The sequence below is a fragment of the Ovis aries genome, chromosome 10 (genome assembly GCF_016772045.2).
Source record: "Ovis aries strain OAR_USU_Benz2616 breed Rambouillet chromosome 10, ARS-UI_Ramb_v3.0, whole genome shotgun sequence".
Lineage (NCBI taxonomy): Eukaryota > Metazoa > Chordata > Mammalia > Artiodactyla > Bovidae > Ovis > Ovis aries.
In genome coordinates this window covers 70,498,777-70,521,047 of record NC_056063.1, presented here as the reverse complement: position 1 = coordinate 70,521,047, position 22,271 = coordinate 70,498,777, and the positions used below count along the sequence as shown (strand labels likewise).

General features: G+C 39.3%; 1 protein-coding gene and 1 pseudogene across 1 annotated transcript in view; one reads left to right on the top strand and one right to left on the bottom strand.

The window, feature by feature from the left end:
- LOC101106781 (ATP-binding cassette sub-family C member 4-like) overlaps positions 1-22,271 on the bottom strand; it is a 321,113-nt gene that overhangs the window by 176,594 nt on the left and 122,248 nt on the right. The window contains exons 9-10 of the mRNA XM_042254990.2: positions 7,713-7,814; positions 1,198-1,287 (exon numbers count right to left, since the gene is read on the bottom strand). Coding sequence (XP_042110924.1) covers positions 1,198-1,287; positions 7,713-7,814 — 192 coding nt within the window. The remainder of the gene's footprint in view (positions 1-1,197; positions 1,288-7,712; positions 7,815-22,271) is intronic.
- On the top strand, positions 8,965-11,298 carry LOC114116713 (glutamyl-tRNA(Gln) amidotransferase subunit A, mitochondrial-like; annotated as a pseudogene).

Below are 22,271 nucleotides of genomic sequence, written 5' to 3'. Positions count from 1 at the left end.
ACATTCTTACATAGCAAGGATACAACAATTTATAACAAGTAAAGAGTACAGTGATTTATAACAAAGAGAAAAGTAACTAACTCAAAAGTCTAGTGTTGCTAACATCAAAACTACTATATTCCTTTTTCTATATCCCAATTACATTGATTAATATCCTTCAGATGCCTAAAAGATAAAGAATATGGAGGCCTGGCAGTAGTCATTGAGTCAACAGTGAAAACCCGTTACCAATATAATTTTTAGCTCTTTAGAAAAGGCTCTGTATCTTTAATATGCTTTAAGCTGTGTGCCTCTTGTGGTTGGGGGGTGGCAGGGCGGGGGGGGGGGGGGGAGCTGTAAGCAATTCACAAATTGTAAAAGTCCGGGGGAACCTGTCAGGCAAGTTAGAGAGCCATCAAAGGGGTTTGAGCTGAAGCATTCTTTTCATATGCAGGAAACTGTTAACTGAAGCCCTGAGTTAACTTTTTCTAGAGAATGTCAGAAGAGTGGAAAGCACAGTACGATGGCAGGCAGACTCTGGTTTTGGTGGGTAGGTGTTCAGGAAAACCCAGGGGGAACCCCTGAAGCCAGATCACGCCTTTGTGTTTTGTCGGGCTTCCTTCCACATGACCTTTGCCATGGGCAGGATTCCTCATGCTGGCTCCCAGCACGACTTATTAAAACAATGTAAACCTAGGACAACAGAATAGCATTTTTAATGAAAGATATGGACTATAATCATCATGGAGATTCCACAAGTGTGACGATCATCAAAAACTTCTCAAGAGGGTAAATCTTTATAGATCCCTCTGTGGAATGAACTTACACTTTGGCTCAGAAGGTCCCTGGGTGCTCCAATGGCTGTTCAGGACTCCTGTGCCCATGAGAAAACTATGCCAGGCCTCTCCATGCTCTTCTCAGCAAGTTTCATGGCACTCACTGCAATCCTTACCAAATATCTCTTATATGACATTGTAAATTATAAGGAATCAATACACTGTGTACATGTAAAACTTTCTGAGAATCAAGATGGATGTGTGGGGCCAAAACTGAGGCAATACAGAGATGGGTTTCAGTGTAATTATTTTACTGTTATTCAATTTCAATAAACTATCATGTTTAAAAAGAAACATTGTACACACAGCTTTGGGATCAACTCTGAGAATTTAATAGGGACTGTAGTGTTGCATCAAGCTGCCGAAAGGCACCACAACTTACCTTTCCTGCACCCATAGGTCCAACCACAGCTAACAGTTCACCAGGCCTGACAGTAAAGGAAAGGCCTTGTAGGGTTGGGGTTCTTAATTCCTGCAAATTAAAGTTTATAAAAACATACCCATTTCAATAAAGTATGCCAAATGCTACAGAAAACAGAGAAAATAATATAATATTCATTGATATGCAAATTAACCCACATTTTCCTCCTGCCTATTTTAAGACATCCTGCCCTAGAGGCCTTTTCATCCAATCATATCTCTTTGGGAGTTTCAAGTAGTTTTAGTTGCCTTTAGACACCCACAGATTTTAAGTAGGTGAAATGACAAGGCACCCACATGAAGTGAAAACTTCATGACGCATATTAACTTATTAAAATAATATACTTTATAGAGTATCCAGTATATGAAGTTTTTTAATCATTTATAAGTTTTCACTATGACCCTTGGCTTTAATTGACTATATCTCATTAATCTCCACAAGGGAGCTACGTAGGTATATGGCAGACCTGGCCCTTTAAATAAGTTGAATCTCCACTAATATCTCCATTTTCAATTGATAAAGAAAGAATCTCAGTAATGCTCAGCAAGCAAAGGAGCACTTTATATAAAGAAGTCATTCTCAATATGGGTTGGTCAAAAAGTGTGTTGTTTTTTCTGTAAAATGGCTCTAGCAGCACTAAGTTGTCTTTAACTTTATTCAAAACAATGTCGTTAAGATTGTATTATGACAGCTGTCACATCAGCATGCATTTTAAAAAACTTTAAACTGGTGAATTTTTGTGTAGCCATTTTAATATTAAAATTTTTGGCCCATTATGTTTTACTATTTCTTTCTTTTTTTTTTTTTTTGCTTAACTATTTCAAGAGAAGTAAAAATGCAACTGAAATGCAGAAAAAGATTTGTGCAGTGTATGGAGAATGTGCTGTGACTGATCAAATGTATCAAAAGTGGCTTGCAAAGTTTTGTGCTGGATATTTCTTGTTGGACGATGCTCTACTGTCAGGTATGCCAGTTGAAGTTGATAGAGATCACATCAAGTCATTGAGAACAAGCAACGCTATACCATGCAGGAGACAGCTGACATACTCAAAATATTCAAATATTTCATTCAAAGTATTGAATGGAAATCGTTTGCACTAGCTTGGTTATGTTAATCACCTTGATATTTGAGTTTCACAGAAGTTAAGCAAAAAAACACTTCTTGACCATATTTCTGCACGCAGTTCTCCACTTAAACGTAACAGAAATGTTCTATTTTTAAAACAAATTGTGACTGGTGATGAAAAATGGATACTATACAATACTGTGGAACAGAATAGATTTCAGGCAAGCGAAATGCACCAGCACCAACCACACCAAAAGCTGGTCCTCATCCAAAGAAGGTGATGATGTGTATATGGTGGCATTGCAATGAAATCCTCTATTATGAGCTCCTTCAGGAAAACCAAGTGATTTATCCCAACAAATACTGCTCCCATTAGACCAACCAAAAGCAGCTAGCTATGAAAAGCATCCAGAATTAGTCAACAGAAAATGCATAATCTCCCATCAGGATAATGCAAGACCACATGTTTCTTTGATGACCACGCAAAAAAACTGTTACAGATTGGCTGGGAAGTTCTGACTGATCCCCCATATTGTACCAGACATTGTACTTTTGAAATTCCATTTATTTCAGTCTTTACAAAATTCTCTTAATGGAAAAAGTTCAATTCCCTGGAAAACTGTAAAAGCTATCTGGAACAGTTCTTTACTCAAAAAATTAAAAAATTTTGAAAAGATGGAATTATGCAGTTTCCTGGAAAATGGCAGAAGGTAGTGGAACAAAATAGTGAGTATGTTGTTCAATGAAGTTCTTGGTGACAATGAAGTTCTTCAGTGTTGTTCAATGAAGTTCTTATTGCTCAACCAGAGCAATAAAAATTCTGAGAGAGGGCTCCAGGAAAAGTTATATTAGGAAGACTACCCATGCCCTTTGGCCACATGGAAAACAGTACTGAAAAGCAGCTGAATGAGGAAAGAATTATTGATGGTTTTATATACATAAACTAATCAAATGAAAAATGGATAAATTTCAGAAGGGTAGGAGGAACTTTCATAAAAAAAAAAAATGTGATCACTACACACTACTTTTCCTAGCAGTTAATGATATTGACATGGTCATCAGTTCAGTTCAGTTCAGTTCAGTCGCTCAGTCATGTCCGACTCTTTGCAACCCCATGAATCACAGCACGCCAGGCCTCCCTGTCCATCACCATCTCCCAGAGTTCATTCAGACTAATGTCCATCGAGTTGGTAATGCCATCCAACCATCACATCCTGTGTCGTTCCCTTTTCCTCCTGCCCCCAATCCCTCCCAGCATCTCCCAGCACCAGAGTCTTTTCCAATGAGTCAACTCTTCACATGAGGTGGCCAAACTATTGGAGTTTCAGCTTCAGCAGCAGTCCTTCCAGTGAACACCCAGGACCGATCTCCTTTAGGATGGACTGGTTGGATCTCCTTGCAGTCCAAGGGACTCTCAAGGGTCTTCTCCAATACCACAATACAAAAGCATCAATTCTTCGGAGCTCAGCTTTCTTCACAGTCCAACTCTCACATCCATAATGACCACTGGAAAAACTATAGCCTTGACTAGATGGACCTTTGTTGGCAAAGTAATGTCTCTTCTTTTTAATATGCTGTCTAAGTTGGTTATAACTTTCCTTCCAAGGAGTAAGCATCTTTTAATTTCATGGCTGCAATCACCATCTGCGGTGATTTTGGAGCCCCAAAAAATAAAGTCAGCCACTGTTTCCACTGTTTCCCCATCTATTTCCCATGAAGTGCTGGGACCAGATGCCATGATCTTCATTTTCTGCATGTTGAGCTTTAAGCCAACTTTTCCCACTCTCCTCTTTCACTTTTATCAAGAGGTTTTTTAGTTCCTCTTCACTTTCTGCCATAAGGGTGGTGTCATCTGCATATCTGAGGTTATTGACATTTCTCCCAGCAATTTTGATTCCAGCTTGTGCGCCTTCCAGCCCAGCGTTTCTCATGATGTACTCTGCATATAAGTTAAATAAGCAGGGTGACAATATACAGCCTTGATGTACACCTTTTCCTATTTGGAACCAGTCTGTTGTTCCATGTCCAGTTCTAACTGTTGCTTCCTGACCTGCATACAGGTTTCTCAAGAGGCAGGTCAGGTAGTCTGGTATTCCCATCTCTTTCAGAATTTTCCACAGTTGATTGTGATCCACACAGTCAAAGTCTTTGGCATATCCAATAAAGCAGAAATAGATGTTTTTCTGGAACTCTCTTGCTTTTTCAATGATCCAGTGGATGTTGGCAACTTGATCTCTGGTTCCTCTGCCTTTTCTAAAACCAGCTTGAACATCTGGAATTCCATGGTTCACGTATTGCTGAAGCCTGGCTTGGAGAATTTTGAGCATTACTTTACTAGCGTGTGAGATGAGTGCAATTGTGTGGTAGTTTGAGCATTCTTTGGCAAATAGCAAATAAAAATTTAACCCAGCCCCTAACTACTAATGACTCTGCCAAGGTGCACAGTCTTTCCATAGGCAAGTCTTGGAAGTTCTTGGAAGAAGAACAAAACATCTTAGTTTATAATGTTGCATAGTTTGATACAAGAGAAATTTGATAATTGGTCATATGATGGCTCAGAAGGTAAAGAATCCACCTGCAATGCAGGAGACCTGGGTTTGATCCCTGGGTTGGGAAGGTCCCCTGGAGGAGGGCATGGAAACCCACTCCAGTATTCTTGCCTGGAGAATCCCCACAGACAGAGGACCCTGGTGGGCAACAGTCCATGGGGTCACAAAAAGACACAACTTAGTGACTGAAAAACAACATACAAAGTATGTGTCAATACTCACATAAAGTTAACATCATAATGGAATTTTAGTGGTGCTTTCCATAAATGCTTCAAGCGGATTATGACAAGAAATACCAAGCAGGAGGCAAATCTACTCTATTAACATAGGGTAGATCAGGCACCTTGTATGAGTTCCCATTTGCAAAAGGTGTAGGGATGTGGTTGTATATACATAGAACATACTACTGTCTTGCTGGTAGAGATGGAAGGTGCTGAGTCAGAAGCAGGTGAACACAGTGCAGATGGCACAACATTGTCACTGGCATGAAAGACAGGAGGAGTCTACAGAGCCTGGATATTTGCCCTGTGATCCCCATTCTGACAGCAGCCAGGCTCCCAGACTCTGCTCTGGAGGGTGGACCCTCTGGTAGACGTGTCTCCTCCCTGAGTCCTTCCAGTCCTGGGGTGGGAGCAGCTTCCTGCCTTTGCTAATCGCTGAGCTGCCTCATCCACCACTGCTTTGCCATTTTTTGTTCTTTCATCTCCTACGTAACTAATTTCCTGCATGGAATCCCCTCTCCCCTGCTGCAGGTTCTCCAGATTAATCCACACTGATACAGGAGGATGTGCACAAAGAACTATAATGCCAGAGGCGGGAGGAGACTTTCAGCTATCTGTAATGGGGCTGCACTGGGAGCGCAAACTTGAGAACTTTTGGTGAGTGGTCCCTATTGTTTTTCTTATTTGCTAAATTTCAGAAATAAACCAAGTGCTGGGAAAATCTTTGTGATTTCACCAGTTCTCACTGTCAGCTTGCCACACAGTACAACCCTGCAACTTGGAATCACTAGTACTCACTATGCCCACCTGCTCTCTCCCCCTGCCCCTGGCTGCCACCAAAGTAGCCAAACCATCCAGAAGCTTAGGATAGAGGAACCCCACCCTACCCCACAGCAAAGATGCAAACACTCACACTATATAATAAGATATTTGATAACATTAAGGCAAAAAAAACATACACTGATTGTATCCAAAGTCTCTGGTCTCTAACAACTGATTGTGCATTTGTTAGTTAACCCTTTCTATGCTGCAGCATTTTGTCTCTCCAATCCTACAAATTCTAATATTATAAATGCATTTACTTCAAGTTCAAAATATGATAACCCTTTGAAAGTTCTCTTGAAAGTGAGATAAATAATAATATGTCAAATGCCTTGGGCTGACTTTATTTTTAGTGTTAGCAAGTGTTAATTTCTCAGTCGTGTCTGACTCTTTGTGATCCCATGGATTGTAGCCTGCTAGGTTCCTCTGTCCATAAAATTCTCCAAGCAAGAATACCACAGTGGTTTGTCATTTCTTTCTCTGGAGTTCCTGTAGGGGAAATTAGAATTGGATGCCTCAAGTCCAAGGGAGCCGCCCCACCCCCAGGCATGTTCATTACCAGAGCATTCCTCTCCTTTGTAAAGAGAAGAATTTTTTTCTTTACACAAAAGTGCTTTACACTTCTTTACACAGAAATGCTTTGTAAACCACTTCTGACTACCAGACTGCTTCATTGTGAGCCATACAGAGACCATTGCTCTTTTGAACTTAACATATCTAATATGCACCCCAAAGATCTTTCCTTTGGGAAGGATGAAATATTTCCCATTTTTGCAAAACACAAAATACCAAAATACAAAAGATGCAGACAATTTCCAACAAAAATGGTATAAGACAGATTCCAGCATCAATGCATGCAGATGAACTGGCCACCGACAGTGTAAATAAACTTACCCTATAAAACAAATGAATTAATTCTATGTAGGTTACCCACTCCCACAAGAACTAGCTCCCAAATGAACTGGTTCCAACTGGACCAATTCCCAAATTAGATAAAAAAAAATTTACCCTACATATGAGCTATGGCGGGCATGCCCCATGAGAACTAGTTCCCAATGAACTGGTTCAGGGTAGAGTCCAACAACACCTCCCCTCTGTAAACAGGTACCCAACCAAATTAGCTTGTCCTGTAAAGGAAAAGCCCAGATTAAGAGGAAAAAAATGTTCCCAGTGTGCACACCGGAGCAACTTACCCTTCAAGATCAAGCCCGTTGGCTCTTAACACAAAACGACACACAAAACAAGTGAACCAGTTGAATCAGCTATCAAATTGGGTAGACTTACCCTACAACCAAAATCAAGTCTGTTGACTCTAGAAGTTTGCCAGTTCCTTGTCTCAACTGTCAAGCTGAGGGAAGCTGGTACCCATTCAGGGAATCTTGAAGGAAAGAACCTCAGGACAAATGATCCCACCAGCTACTATGGTCTTGCTCAAATATTCCGTGATTGGTGCCGGCTAGCCATTAATAGTAAGGCTCCTGGCTGGCTAAGCCAAATTGTTACTGAGTCCAAACTCGCTCTACTCACTGCATGATAGGCAATGAATCTGAGAGACAAGGTTTTGAGGCAAGGAAAAGACCTTAACTGGGGAGCTGGTAGACCAGGAAGACTGCAGGCTAGTGCCTCAAAACAACCATCTTTATTTTTAATCTCTGTTAATTGCAAACCTCATTCCTGATTCAGAATTTTTATAACATACTTTCATGGTAAATTGACAAGTCACATTTTATATCATGTGTAAAATCTCAAAATCCTCCAATAAATCTATGTCACAGTTGTCCTTTAGCAGTCACAATCATGAAATAAAGGATTTGTTACCTTATCCCAAAAAGCAGTGAAATTTTGCACGTTCACAACTGTTTTACCATCTGATGGCAGCTGATGATCACACTGTGGTAGCTCATCAAGTAACAGAAAGTTCTACAGAAAAAGAAAAAAACATAGACTGTTTAAACTATAGGAACAAAGCACAAGCAAAATAATTGCTTCCATAAAGTTTGCAATATATTTTACAACTGTATTTTATTACATTAGGTCATTAGAAATACTAAATAATATGTAGTATAAACTATAATAACATATAGTATAGTACACACAGTATACACATATAGCTTATAGTGTGTATATACGTACACACACACACACACAAAGAGTTCCAGGCCATGCAACTATCTTTGTAACTTTCTTAACAAGTATACTGTCTCCCCTTTAAAGAACAAATATGTCTCCAAATTTGAACACATCAAGAACCGGGACATTTTTATTGTGTCATTAATAATACAAACAGGTTTTGACAGAAAATAATTCCATAAATATTTACTGAATCCCACCAGGTTCCAAGCACCATGCAACACTGCTGGGAACACAGTGCAGAAGGTCATTTCCAGGCCTTCAGCAGTCTGATGGCAAAGGACAGGCTGGGAACATAAGACCTATGGAAGAAACTCCGAATGAAAGCCTTACTCTGCTTTCCTCCTCCTGTGTATCAAATCCCTATCACTGCTTGTCATTAACTATCATTAAAATCATCATTCTTAAAAGATAATGCTATTAAGTCTCCATCTCTCTTACTTTTCACAAGCATCTTTTCACAAACACTTGTCTCTGCTCCTTAGTCAAAGTCCTCTCCTCCTCAACAGAATGATCACATCTTCCACTTCTTGCTATTTTCCACACCAATTATTAATAAGAACTATTCAATGCAATTTAGCTGAATAAAATAAAGTCTTAAAAATCATTAGAAAACTAAGACAATCATATACAGGAAACTCCCTCTTACACTTTAAATGCTAAAAATAATTCAATGAGAAAACACACAGTGGGAAAAAAATTGAACAACAGAGACCACTCCCACCCCCACCCCCAAGTACTATGAACATGTGGCAGAGACTACTGGCTGTCCTCAAAACCTGCACTCTTTCTTCCATGCAAACAAAACCTTGGGTTTTAGCTGCACATGGCAACCTGGAAAGAGGCCCTCTCTCTCCAGCCTCCTGAGCAGATAGGAGCAGCCATGTGACTAAATCCAGGTCAGTGGAGGGTGACAACAACCAGGACCTTTCTCCACCGCATGGCCTGGGCCTTGGAGGCTGCCAGCATGGTCAAGGTCAATGCATTTGACATGATGGAAGATCATACTAGCCATGGAGCTTGTTACAGATTAAATTATATCCCTCTCCCAAAAGATATGCTGAAGTCCTATCTAGGAACTCCAGTTACATCAAAACGTGACTTTATTTGGAATTAGGATCTGATTACGATGCAATCATACTGGAGTCGGGTTGGCCCTGAATCCAATATGACTGATGTTCTTATAAGGAGACCCAGAGAAAACACAGGCATAAAACAGCCACCTGAAGAAAACAGAAACTGGAGTGGTAGCAGTTAAAAATCAAGGAACCCAAGGTTTGCCTGCAACCACCAAAATCTAGAAGAGGCAAAGAAAGATTCTCCCTGTGACCAGAAATCAGAGGGATCAGTGACCCTGCTGACACCTTGATTTCAGACTTCCAACCTCCACAACTGGGAAACAATAAATTTCTATTGTTTGAACCACCTGGTTTGTAGTACTTGGTTATGGCAGCCCCAGAAAACAGATACAAAGCCTTACAAAGTTTCTTGCATGAGTGAAAAACAAACTATATTTCTGTGAAAAGTAGCTTTACCATGCATAATTCTATGACCTACAGGCACAGAATCTTAACCAACACAGGAAGCAACTGAAACAAGCATGTGATGATGTTCGAAAAAGTAAATGGACGTGAATAGTAACCTACTACCCTAAACCTCATAAATAGCCTTCAAGTCCTTGACACCCTTATCTATTGTGCCATTAAGCTACAAATGTGATAACCACCTTCTACTTCAAAAGAACAACTGTTTCTCCTTTGTCACCAGGCCCTGGTGGTGGCAGGCAGGGCACAAGGACCACGTTGGTTTGGACCCTCCAAGAAGTTTCTGTGGCACTAGAACAAGGCCAGGTTACTCCAACTGAGTTAGATAGCTCTCCTTTATCAAGAAGACCAAGTTACTGTATCAGAAGAGGTGGTCTTAAAGCAAGTTGGGGGATTTAGATGAAATTCCTACTGCAGTAAAAGACAACTTTAGCACATCTGGCATTAAGACAACATGTGCATCATACTGAAAAGTTATGTATCACCTTAAATTCCACAGAGGTTGCTGGATCAGGGAGCTCTGTTAATGGTAAAAACAAACTCAGATGAGTCTGCTATGGGATACAGAAGCACAGATGACATTTTTGGACCAGTTAAAAACCCATGGAGTTATTCAAACAATATATAGAAAAGAAGACGCAGAAGTCTCATGGTGAGAGTGAGGATTCAAATTGGCTCATAACTGGAGGAAGCTCAGGGGGGAGTGCAGTGGCTGTGTCAGCATTCACTTGCTCCGTTGCTTTAGGATCAGGTTCCAGAGGATCAACCAGCAATCCAGCTGCCCACTATGAGGACATTGGTTTAAAATCCAGCTATGACTTAGTTTCTTGTCATGGCCTCATTCCCCTGGTGAATTCAGTGATGTGCCCAGAATCTTAACTAGATGTGTAGATGATGTGCCATTGTGTTGAGTATACTAGCTGGGCAGGATCTCTAAGATTCTACCACAATTTAAGATCCTGTTCAAACCATTTATGCTTCCTAGTTTAACAGATGTGAGCAAACGATGTATAGGAATTCCAAAGGAATATCTTATACCAGAATTGTCAAGTAAAATACAATCTCTTTGGTCCAAAGCTGCTAATCTTTTTGAGTCTGAGGGGGCCAAAGTAATTGAAGTGTCCCTGCCCTAACCAGTTATTCAATTGTCTGCTACCATGTGCTGTGTACATCAGAAGTGGCATCAAATATGGCAAGATTTGATAGGTTAGAACATGGTCACTGATTTGACTTTGATGTGTCTACTGGAGCCATGTATGCTGCAACTAAACAAGAAGGGTTCAATGATGTGGGGAGGGGAAGAATCCTCCCAGGAAACTTTCTTATTAAAAGAAAAGTATGAGAACTATTTTATCAAAGCAGAGAAAGTGAGATGACTCATTGCTAATGATTTTGTGAATGTTTTTAACTCTGGAGTAGATGTTTTGCTAACTTCCACCACCTTGAGTGAGGCAGTGCCATACACAAAGTGCATCAAAGAAGACAACAGAACATGAATTGCCCAGGGTGATATTTTTACACAGACTGTAAATATGGCAGAATTGCCAGTGGTGAGTGTCCCTACCTCCCTGTCAAGCCAAGGATTGTCAATAGGACTGCAATTTAATGGTTGTGCATTTTGTGACCAGCTGCTTTTTTACAGTTTGTAACTGGTTTGAAAACAAGTATGGTTTCCTGTTACTCAGCTTCTAAAACTAATGGATGATTGTTTATCAAACACTGAAAATTAAACGTTATCTCCACTTCTCTAAAATAGTAGTAATAACTATGCAAATTATTATGACTCTTAAAGCTTTTATATTCTAGACAATTCAAGTGATCTTGTAATCTGGTTGTCAGTACAGTCATTCCTTGAAATCACTTTTTAAAATTCTTGTGATGTAGTTAATTATAAAAAATCTGTCAGCATTTATTAAGCATCCACTAAGTATAAACAAAGTTTAGGACTTCTATTATAATACAATATACCTGTTCCTGAAAAATGATGCATTCTGCAAAAATGTTCATTAAAAACAACGCTGCCTACAGTACAAGTAAGCTTAGGGGTAAATCTTTCAAAACTTCTACATCTTTGCAACCAAAGCACTAACAAAATCACTGGTACCCTTATTTTTGACAAAGGAAGCAAGAATATACAATGAGGCAAAGACAGTCTCCTCAATAAGTGCTGCTGGGAAAACTGGATAATTACATGTAAAAGAATGAAATTAAAATACTTCCTAACACCATACACAAAGATAAACTCAAAATGGATTAAAGATCTAAATATAAGACCATAAACTATAGAATCTCAGGGGAAAACATAGAAAGAACACTAGGACATAAATCACTGCAAGATCCTCTATGACCCACCTCCTACAGTAATGGAAATAAAAATAATAAATTAACAATGGGACCTAAGTAAATTTAAAAGCTTTTGCACAGTAAAGGAAACTGTAAACAAGGTGAAAAAACAACCTTCAGAATGGGAAAAAATAATAGCAAATGAAACAACTGACAAAGGGTTAATTTCAAAAATATACAAGCAGCTTATACAAATCAATACCAGAAAAACAAATAACCCAATCAAAAAGTGGACAAAAGACCTAAGCAAACATTTCTCCAAAGCAAAGATATAGATGGCTAATAATTACATGAGAAGATGTTCAACGTCATCATTATTTAGTTCAGTTCAGTTCATTTCAGTCGCTCAGTCGTGTCCGACTGTCTGCAACCCCATGAATAGCAGCACACCAGGCCTCCCTGTCCATCACCAACTCCCAGAGTTCACCCAAACTCATATACATCAAGTCGGTGATGCCATCCAGCCATCTCATCCTCTGTCGTCCTCTTCTCCTCCTGCGCTCAATCTTTCCCAGCATCAGGAATTGGAACTATGCAAAATATTCAAAAAAGTACTAATATTTTGACCTGTTCAGGCCCCAAACAACAACCTGCCACTTTACAACCTTTAGTTGCAGATATCCCTATTAATTTATGGGGATGAGATCTATTGATGCAATGGACAGCTTATGTAATAATTCTTACTATATCTTCTCAAGCTAAACAAATTATGGTAAATATGGGATAGAATCCTATTCAAAATACACAGGCTTTTTAGTGAGGCCACTGCCAAAAAACAAAAACAGCACTAAAGTTGATATGGAAATCTGATGAGCCTACTTGGACAGAGCAGTAGCCCCTATCACATGAAAAGTTTCAGGCTCTTGAACAGCTAGTAGAGGAACAATTATTTCTTAATCATATTGCCTCAACTACTAGTCCTTAGAATTCTCCTGTCTTTGTTATTAAGAAGAAATCTGGGAAATGGAGAATGTTAACTGATTTAAGAAAAATTAATGCTACAATCAAACCTACGGGTGCTTTACAACCAGGCTTTCTGTCACCTTCTATGATACCATGAAATTGGAAAATAAAAATCATTGATCTTAAAGATTGTTTTTATACTATTCCTCTACAAGAATCTAATGCTCTCCATTTTGCTTTTACTATACCGTCAATTAATAATAAAAAACCAGTGTCTCAATATTACTGAAAGGTATTGCCATAAGGAATGCTTAATAGTCCTACATTATATCAATTATACATCTCCCAACCACTTAAATTTATTAAGAAACAATTCCCTCATGCTTATATTATCCACTATATGAATGATATTCTTTTAGCTTCTCCTTCTGCTGAGGAACTTCAATGTGTTTTCTTAAATACAGAGATTAAATTAAAAGAATATGGGTTATATATTGCTGTTGATAAATCACAAGAGCAGGAACCATATACCTATTTAGGATATATATTGCAAAGAAATATTATTAAACCACAAAAAAATACAAATTTGAACTGATTCCTTGAAAATTTTAAATGATTTTCAGAAATTATTAGGAGATATAAATTGGTTACAACCATCTTTAGGAATTCCCAATCATTCCTTAACACATATATTTCAAATCCTACAAGGAGAATCTGATTTAAACAGATCCCATATACTAACAGAACAGGCTAAACAGAAATTGGATCTTGTAAATCAAGCTATACAACAAAGACAACTTAAACAAGTAGATCTGACTGTGCCAATTTCTTTACTTATTCTTCCTGCTTTAGATTCCCTTGCAGGAATATTGGCTTCCCTGGTGGCTCAAACGGTAAAGCGTCTGCCTGCAATGCAGGAGACCCAGGTTCAATTCCTGGATTGAGAAGATCCCCTGCAGAAGGAAATGGCAATCCACTCCAGCACTCTTGCCTGGAAAATCCCATGGACGGAGGAGCCTGATAGGCTACAGTCCATGGGGTCGCAAAGAGTCAGACACGACTGAGCAACTTCACTTCACAGGAATATTATGACAACTGCAGGGTATCCGTGAATGGGGAATTTTATCCCACACTCCTAAGAAAATAATGACTACTTACATAATGCTTATTTCCTTTTTTATTTCAAAAATGAGATCCAGATGTATACAACTTTCTGGTTATGAGCCATATGAAATTGTTTTTTCTTTCACTAATGATCAAATCCACAGATTATTTGTTACCAGTATGGATTGGCAAATCACCATTGCTGATTTCATAGGTGAGGTTCATAACCATTTTCCAAAGTCACCTTTGATTACTACTGCTGCTAAACACAAATGGATAATTCCTATTTTTACTCTCTTGCTAATGCCCCCATGTATTTTACTGACACAAATAAAACTCTCAAAGCCGGTTATACAGGACCCACAACAAAGGTTTGTCAATCTACCATAGCCTCCGTTCAAAAAGATGAATTAGGGGAACAGCATAAAGATGGAGGAGGAATAGGATAGGAAGACCACTTTCTCCCTCACAAATTCCTCAAAAGAACATTTCAACGCTGAGCAAACTCCACAAAACAACTTCTGTAGGCTGGCAGAGGACATCAGGCAACCAGAAAGCAGACCATTGTCTTCAAAAACAGGTAGGAAAAAATATAAAAGACGAAAAAGGAGACAAAGGAGGTGGGGAGGGAGCTCCATCCCGGGAAGGGAAGCCCGTCCCGGGAAGGGAATTTTAAGAAGAGAGGTCTCCAAACACCAGGAAACACTCTCCCTGCCGAGTCTGTGGCGAGCCTTGGAAACACAGAGGGCAACATAACAGGAAGGAAAAATAAAGAAATAATTAAAACCAAGAGATTACAAGCCCACCAGTAACTCCCCCAGCGGAAAAGCAGCACAGACACCTGCATCTGCCATTGGGAAGTGGGGGCAGGGCAGGGACGCGCGGGAGGCACGGGCTGCAGAGCTTTGTAAGAATCGGGCAGGAACGCCCCACGCGCAACCAGAACGATCTAACTTGGGCTAGCAAACCAGACTGTGGAATAGCTACCACACGAAAAGCTCGAACATAAGACACCGCCAGGACCGAGCACAGAACAAAGGACAGAACGGAAAAAGCTGGCTGCAGACCATCCCCCGCCGGGGACAGGCAGCCAGAGCCGTAAGGACTGGAAAAGGGCAATTGCAGACCCAGAGAGACTTTACTTACCAAACTGCAAGCAGGCTCCTTTGCTAAGACTTCTGGGGGTGCTGGACAGTCACAATCTGCCTCATGGGGTGCGCCAGCGGTCCACCCAGAAAGCTGAGCAGCAGCGGCAGAAAAGGTGACAAGCTGCAGCAATCGCGCTCGCCAAACTCCTGAGCTACTCGGACCTGGGAAGGGCACAAAGCGCAGTCCCAGCCGAATCTGTGCCTCTGAGGGCTGCCTGAGCACTGAACCTGAGCACCTTGGACCGGGGAAGTGCACACAGCCTAGGGCCGGCCCCAGACGGTTCCCGGCTGAACATCGTAGAGCCGAAGCGGTTTGTGCGCCGCGAGAAAGGACAGGTCAAGCGGGGCTGAGACACTGTGTGCACACGACAGTGCTATTTGTTTGCAGCACCCCCCGTCCCCACAGCGCGACTGAACTAGTGAGCCTTAAAAACCAGCAAACAGAAGAAGTTAAACAGAGGGAACCACCTTGGAAGTGATCCCACATGGCCCACAACATCAGAGGAGGGCTAGATATATTTTTACTATTTTTAAAATCACTCCTTTTTTTTTCTTTTTTCTGTTTTTTCTGTTTTTTTAATTGTTAAGTCTTCTATTTCTCCTCTAATTTTTATTTCTATAACCTACCATTACTATTTTTTTTTAAAAAAAGACTTTTTTTTTCTTTTTTCTTTTTTTTTTAAGGCCAACACCATATATAGTCTTTGGATGATTGTTGGTGGTTTTTTGTTTTTGTTGTTGTTGTTGTTGTTGTTTTGTTTGTTTTTTTAATAATTCTTGTTTGTTTTTTCTTTCTTCCTTTATCCTTCTGCTTCTTGTCTTTAATATTGTATTTTTGAAAATCCAACCTCTGCTCTAGATTTTTAATCTTTGCTCTTAAGTTTTTGTTGTCAATTTTGTACATTTAAAAACCCAAACTTCACTACCCAAGTTTACCTGAGAGCGAGATTACTGGCTTGACCACTCTCTCCTCCTCTGGCCTCTCCTTTTTCTCCAGCAGGTGGCCTCTGTCTCTTTTCTCCCCCATCTCTTCTCTATCCAACTCTGTGAATCTCTGTGTTCCAGACGGTGGAGAACACCTAAGGAACTGGTTACTGGCAGGATTTGTCTATCTCCTTCTCATTCCTCTCTCTTATCCTCCTGGTCACCTCTGTCTACTTCCTCCCTCTCCTCTTCCCTGTATAACTCCATAAATACCTCTGAGCAGTCCAGACTCTGGAGCGCACATAAGGAAGTGACTACTGGCTAGCTTGCTCTCTCCTCTTTTGATCTCACCACGTCTCATTCCAGTTACCTCTAACTACCCCCTCCATCTTCTCTTCTCCTTGTAACTCAGTGAACCTCTCTGAGTGTCCCTCAATGTGGAGAAACTTTTCATCTTTAACCTAGATGTTTTATCATCGGTGCTGTATAGATGGAGAAGTCTAGAGGCTACTGTAAAAATAAAACTGAAAACCAGAAGCAGGAGGCTTAAATCCAAAGCCTGAAAACATTAGAGAACTCTTGAATTCAGGGAACATTAAGCAATAGGAGCTCATCAAATGCCTTCATACCTACACTGAAACCAAGCTCCACCCGAGGGCCAACAAGTTCCAAAACAAGACATACCACTCAAACTCTCCAGCAACACAGGAACACACCTCTGAGCTTCAATATACAGGCAGCTCAAAATTCTTCCAAAACCTTTGATGTCTCATAACCCATTACTGGTCACTCCACTGCACTCCAGAGAGAAGAAACCCAGCTCCACCCACCAGAACTCCAACACAAGCCTCCCTAACCAGGAAACCTTGACAAGCCACTGATACAACCCCACCCACAGTGAGGAAGCTCCATAATAAAGAGAACTCCACAAATTACCAGAATATAAAAAGGCCACCCCAAACGCAGCAATGTAACCGAGATGAAGAGACAGAGGAATACTCAGCAGGTAAAGGAACAGGAGAGTTGCCCACCAAACCAAACAAAAGAGGAAGAAGTAGGGAATCTACCTGAGAAGTAATTCCGAATACTGATAGTGAAAATGATCCAAAATCTTGAAATCAAAATGGAATCACAGATAAATAGCCTAGAGACAAGGATTGAGAAGATGCAAGAAAGGTTTAACAAGGACCTAGAAGAAATAAAAAAGAGTCAAAATATAATGAATAACACAATAAATGAGATCAGAAACACTCTGGAGGCAACAAATAGTAGAATAACGGAGGCAGAAGATAGGATTAGTGAAATAGAGGATAGAATGGTAGAAATAAATGAATCAGAGAGGAAACAAGAAAAACGAATTAAAAGAAATGAGGACAATCTCAGAGACCTCCAGGACAATATGAAATGCTCCAACATTCGAATTATAGGAGTCCCAGAAGAAGAAGACAAAAAGAAAGATCATGAGAAAATCCTTGAGGAGATAATAGTTGAAAACTTCCCTAAAATGGGGAAGGAAATAATCACCCAAGTCCCAGAAACACAGATCCAAATAGGATAAACCCAAGGCGAAACACCCCAAGACACATATTAATCAAATTAACAAAAATCAAACACAAAGAACAAATATTAAAAGCAGCAAGGGAAAAACAACAAATAACACACAAGGGGATTCCCATAAGGATAACAGCTGATCTGTCAATAGAAACTCTTCAGGCCAGGAGGGAATGGCAAGACATACTTAAAGTGATGAAAGACAATAACCTACAGCCCAGATTACTGTAGCCAGCAAGGATCTCATTCAAATACGAAGGAGAAATCAAAAGCTTTACAGACAAGCCAAAGCTGAGAGAATTCAGCACCACCAAACCAGCTCTCCAACAAATGCTAAAGGATATTCTCTAGACAGGAAACACAAAAAGGGTGTATAAACCCGAACCCAAAACAATAAAGTAAATGGTAATGGGATCATACTTATCAATAATTTCCTTAAAAGTAAATGGGTTGAACGCCCCAACCAAAAGGCAAAGACTAGCCAAATGGATACAAAAACAAGACCCCTCTATATGCAGCTTACAAGAGACCCACCTCAAAACAAGGGACACATACAGACTGAAAGTGAAGGGATGGAAAAAGATATACCATGCAAATAGAGACCAAAAGAAAGCAGGAGTGGCAATACTCATATCCGATAAAATAGACTTTAAAACAAAGGCTGTGAAAAGAGACAAAGAAGGCCACTACATAATGATCAAAGGATCAATCCAAGAAGAAGATATAACAATTATAAATATATATGCACCCAATATAGGAGCACCACAATATGTAAGACAAATGCTAACAAGTATGAAAGGGGAAATCAACAATATCACAATAATAGTGGGAGACTTTAATACCCCGCTCACACCTATGGACAGATCAACTAAACAGAAAATTAACAAAGAAACACAAACTTTAAATTATATATTAGATCAGTTAGACCTAATTGATATCCATAGGACATTTCACCCCAAAACAATGAATTTCACCTTTTTTTCAAGTGCTCATGGAACCTTCTCCAGGATAGATCACATCCTGGGCCATAAATCTAAACTTGATAAATTCAAAAAATTGAAATCATTCCAAGCATCTTTTCTGACCATAATGCATTAAGATTAGATCTCAATTACAGGAAAAAAACTATTAAAAATTCCAACATATGGAGGTTGAACAACACACTTCTGAATAACCAACAAGTCACAGAAGAAATCAAAAAAGAAATCAAAATATGCATAGAAACTAGTGAAAATGCAAACACAACAACCCAAAACCTGTGGGACACTATAAAAGCAGTGCTAAGAGGAAAGTCCATAGCAATACAGGCATACCTCAAGAAACAAGAAAAAGTCAAATAAATAACCTAACTCTACAACTAAAGCAACTAGAAAAGGAAGAATTGGAGAACCCCAGAGTTAGTAGAAGGAAAGAAATCTTAAAAATTAGGGCAGAAATAAATGCAAAAGAAACAAAAGAGACCATAGCAAAAATCAACAAAGCCAAAAGCTGGTTCTTTGAAAGGATAAATAAAACTGACAAACCATTAGCCAGACTCATCAAGAAGCAAAGAGAGAAAAATCAAGTCAATAGAATTACAAATGAAAATGGAGAGATCACAACAGACAACACAGAAATACAAAGGATCATAAGAGACTACTATCAGCAGTTGTATGCCAATAAAATGAACAACGTGGAAGAAATGGACAAATTCTTAGAAAAGTACAATTTTCCAAAACTGAACCAGGAAGAAATAGAAAATCTTAACAGACCCATCACAAGCACTAAATTGAAACTGTAATCAGAAATCTTCCAGCAAACAAAAGCCCAGATCCAGACGGCTTCACAGCTGAATGCTACCAAAAATTTCGAGAAGAGCTAACACCTATCCTCCTCAAACTCTTCCAGAAAATTGCAGAGGAAGGTAAACTTCCAAACTCATTCTATGAGGCCACCATCACCCTAATACCAAAACCTGACAAAGATGTCACAAAAAAAGAAAACTACAGGCCAATAGCACTGATGAACATAGATGCAAAAATCCTTAACAAAATTCTAGCAATCAGAATCCAACAACACATTAAAAAGATCATACACCATGACCAAGTGGGCTTTATCCCAGGGATGCAAGGATTCTTCATTATCCGCAAATCAATCAATGTAATTCACCACATTAACAAATTGAAAACTAAAAGCCATATGATTATCTCAATAGATGCAGAGAAGGCCTTTGACAAAATTCAACATCCATTTATGATAAAAACTCTCCAGAAAGCAGGAATAGAAGGAACATACCTCAACATAATAAAAGCTATCTATGACAAATCCGCGGCAAACATTATCCTCAATGGTGAAAAATGGAAAGCATTTCCCCTAAAGTCAGGAACAAGACAAGGGTGTCCACTTTCACCGCTACTATTCAACATAGTTCTGGAAGTTTTGGCCACAGCAATCAGAGCAGAAAAAGAAATAAAAGGAATCCAAATTGGAAAAGAAGAAGCAAAACTCTCACTGTTTGCAGATGACATGATCCTCTACATGGAAAACCCTAAAGACTCTACCAGAAAATTACTAGAGCTAATCAATGAATATAGTAAAGTTGCAGGATATAAAATCAACACACAGAAATCCCTTGCATTCCTATACACGAATAATGAGAAAGTAGAAAAAGAAATTAAGGAAACAATTCCATTCACCATTGCAACTAAAAGAATAAAATACTTAGGAATATATCTACCTAAAGAAACTAAAGACCTATATATAGAAAACTTAAAACACTGGTGAAAGAAATCAAAGAGGACACTAATAGATGGAGAAATATACTATGTTCATGGATCAGAAGAATCAATATAGTGAAAATGAGTATACTACCCAAAGCAATTTACAAATTCAATGCAATCCCTATCAAGCTACCAGCCATATTTTCACAGAACTAGAACAAATAATTTCAAGATTTGTATGGAAATACAAAAAGCCTCGAATTGCCAAAGCAATCTTGAGAAAGAAGAATGGAACTGGAGGAATCAACTTGCCTGACTTCAGGCTCTACTACAAAGCCACACTCATCAAAACAGTATGGTACTGGCACAAAGACAGACATATAGATCAATGGAACAAAAGAGAAAGCCCAGAGATAAATCCACACACATATGGACACCTTATCTTTGACAAAGGAGGCAAGAATATACAATGGAGTAAAGACAATCTCTTTAACAAGTGGTGCTGGGAAAACTGGTCAACCACTTGTAAAAGAATGAAACTAGATCACTTTCTAACACCACACACGAAAATAAACTCAAAATGGATTAAGATCTAAATGTAAGACCAGAAACTATAAAACTCCTAGAGGAGAACATAGGCAAAACACTCTCCGACATAAATCACAGAAGGATCCTCTATGATCCACCTCCCAGAATTCTGGAAATAAAAGCAAAAATAAACAAATGGGATCTAATTAAAATTAAAAGCTTCTGCACAACAAAGGAAAATATAAGCAAGGTGAAAAGACAGCCTTCGGAATGGGAGAAAATAATAGCAAATGAAGCAACTGACAAGCAACTAATCTCAAAAATATACAAGCAACTTATGCAGCTCAATTCCAGAAAAATAAACGACCCAATCAAAAAATGGGCCAAAGAACTAAATAGACATTTCTCCAAAGAAGACATACGGATGGCTAACAAACACATGAAAAGATGCTCAACATCACTCATTATTAGAGAAATGCAAATCAAAACCACAATGAGGTACCACTTCACACCAGTCAGAATGGCTGCGATCCAAAAATCTGCAAGCAATAAATGCTGGAGAGGGTGTAGAGAAAAGGGAACCCTCCTACACTGTTGGTGGGAATGCAAACTAGTACAGCCACTATGCAGAACAGTGCGGAGATTCCTTAAAAAATTGCAAATAGAACTCCCTTATGACCCAGCAATCCCACTTCTGGGCATACACACCGAGGAAACCAGAATTGAAAGAGACACATGTACCCCAATGTTCATCGCAGCACTGTTTATAATAGCCAGGACATGGAAACAACCTAGATGTCCATCAGCAGATGAATGGATAAGAAAGCTGTGGTACATATACACAATGGAGTATTACTCAGCCGTTAAAAAGAATTCATTTGAATCAGTTCTGATGAGATGGATGAAACTGGAGCCGATTATACAGAGTGAAGTAAGCCAGAAAGAAAAACACCAATACAGTATACTAACACATATATATGGAATTTAGGAAGATGGCAATGACGACCCTGTATGCAAGACAGGAAAAAAGACACAGCTGTGTATAACGGACTTTTGGACTCAGAGGGAGAGGGAGAGGGTGGGATGATTTGGGAGAATGGCATTCTATCATGTATACTATCATGTAAGAATTGAATCGCCAGTCTATGTCTGACGCAGGATACAGCATGCTTGGGGCTGGTGCATGGGGATGACCCACAGAGATGTTATGGGGAGGGAGGTGGGAGGGGGGGTTCATGTTTGGGAACACATGTAAGAATTAAAGATTTTTAAATTAAAAAAATAAAAAACTAAAAAAAAAAGATGAATTAGAGGCTATTGCTACCTTATTACAGGATGTTTCTACAGCTTTAAATATTATATCAGATTCTCAATATGCTATACAGATAATACAAATTTTTGAAACCATATCTCTACCAAAGGCTTCTTCTAAATCATCTATTATTACAATGTTATCTCAATTACAAAATATAGTAAGGCTTCATTCTGCCCCTTTTTACATTA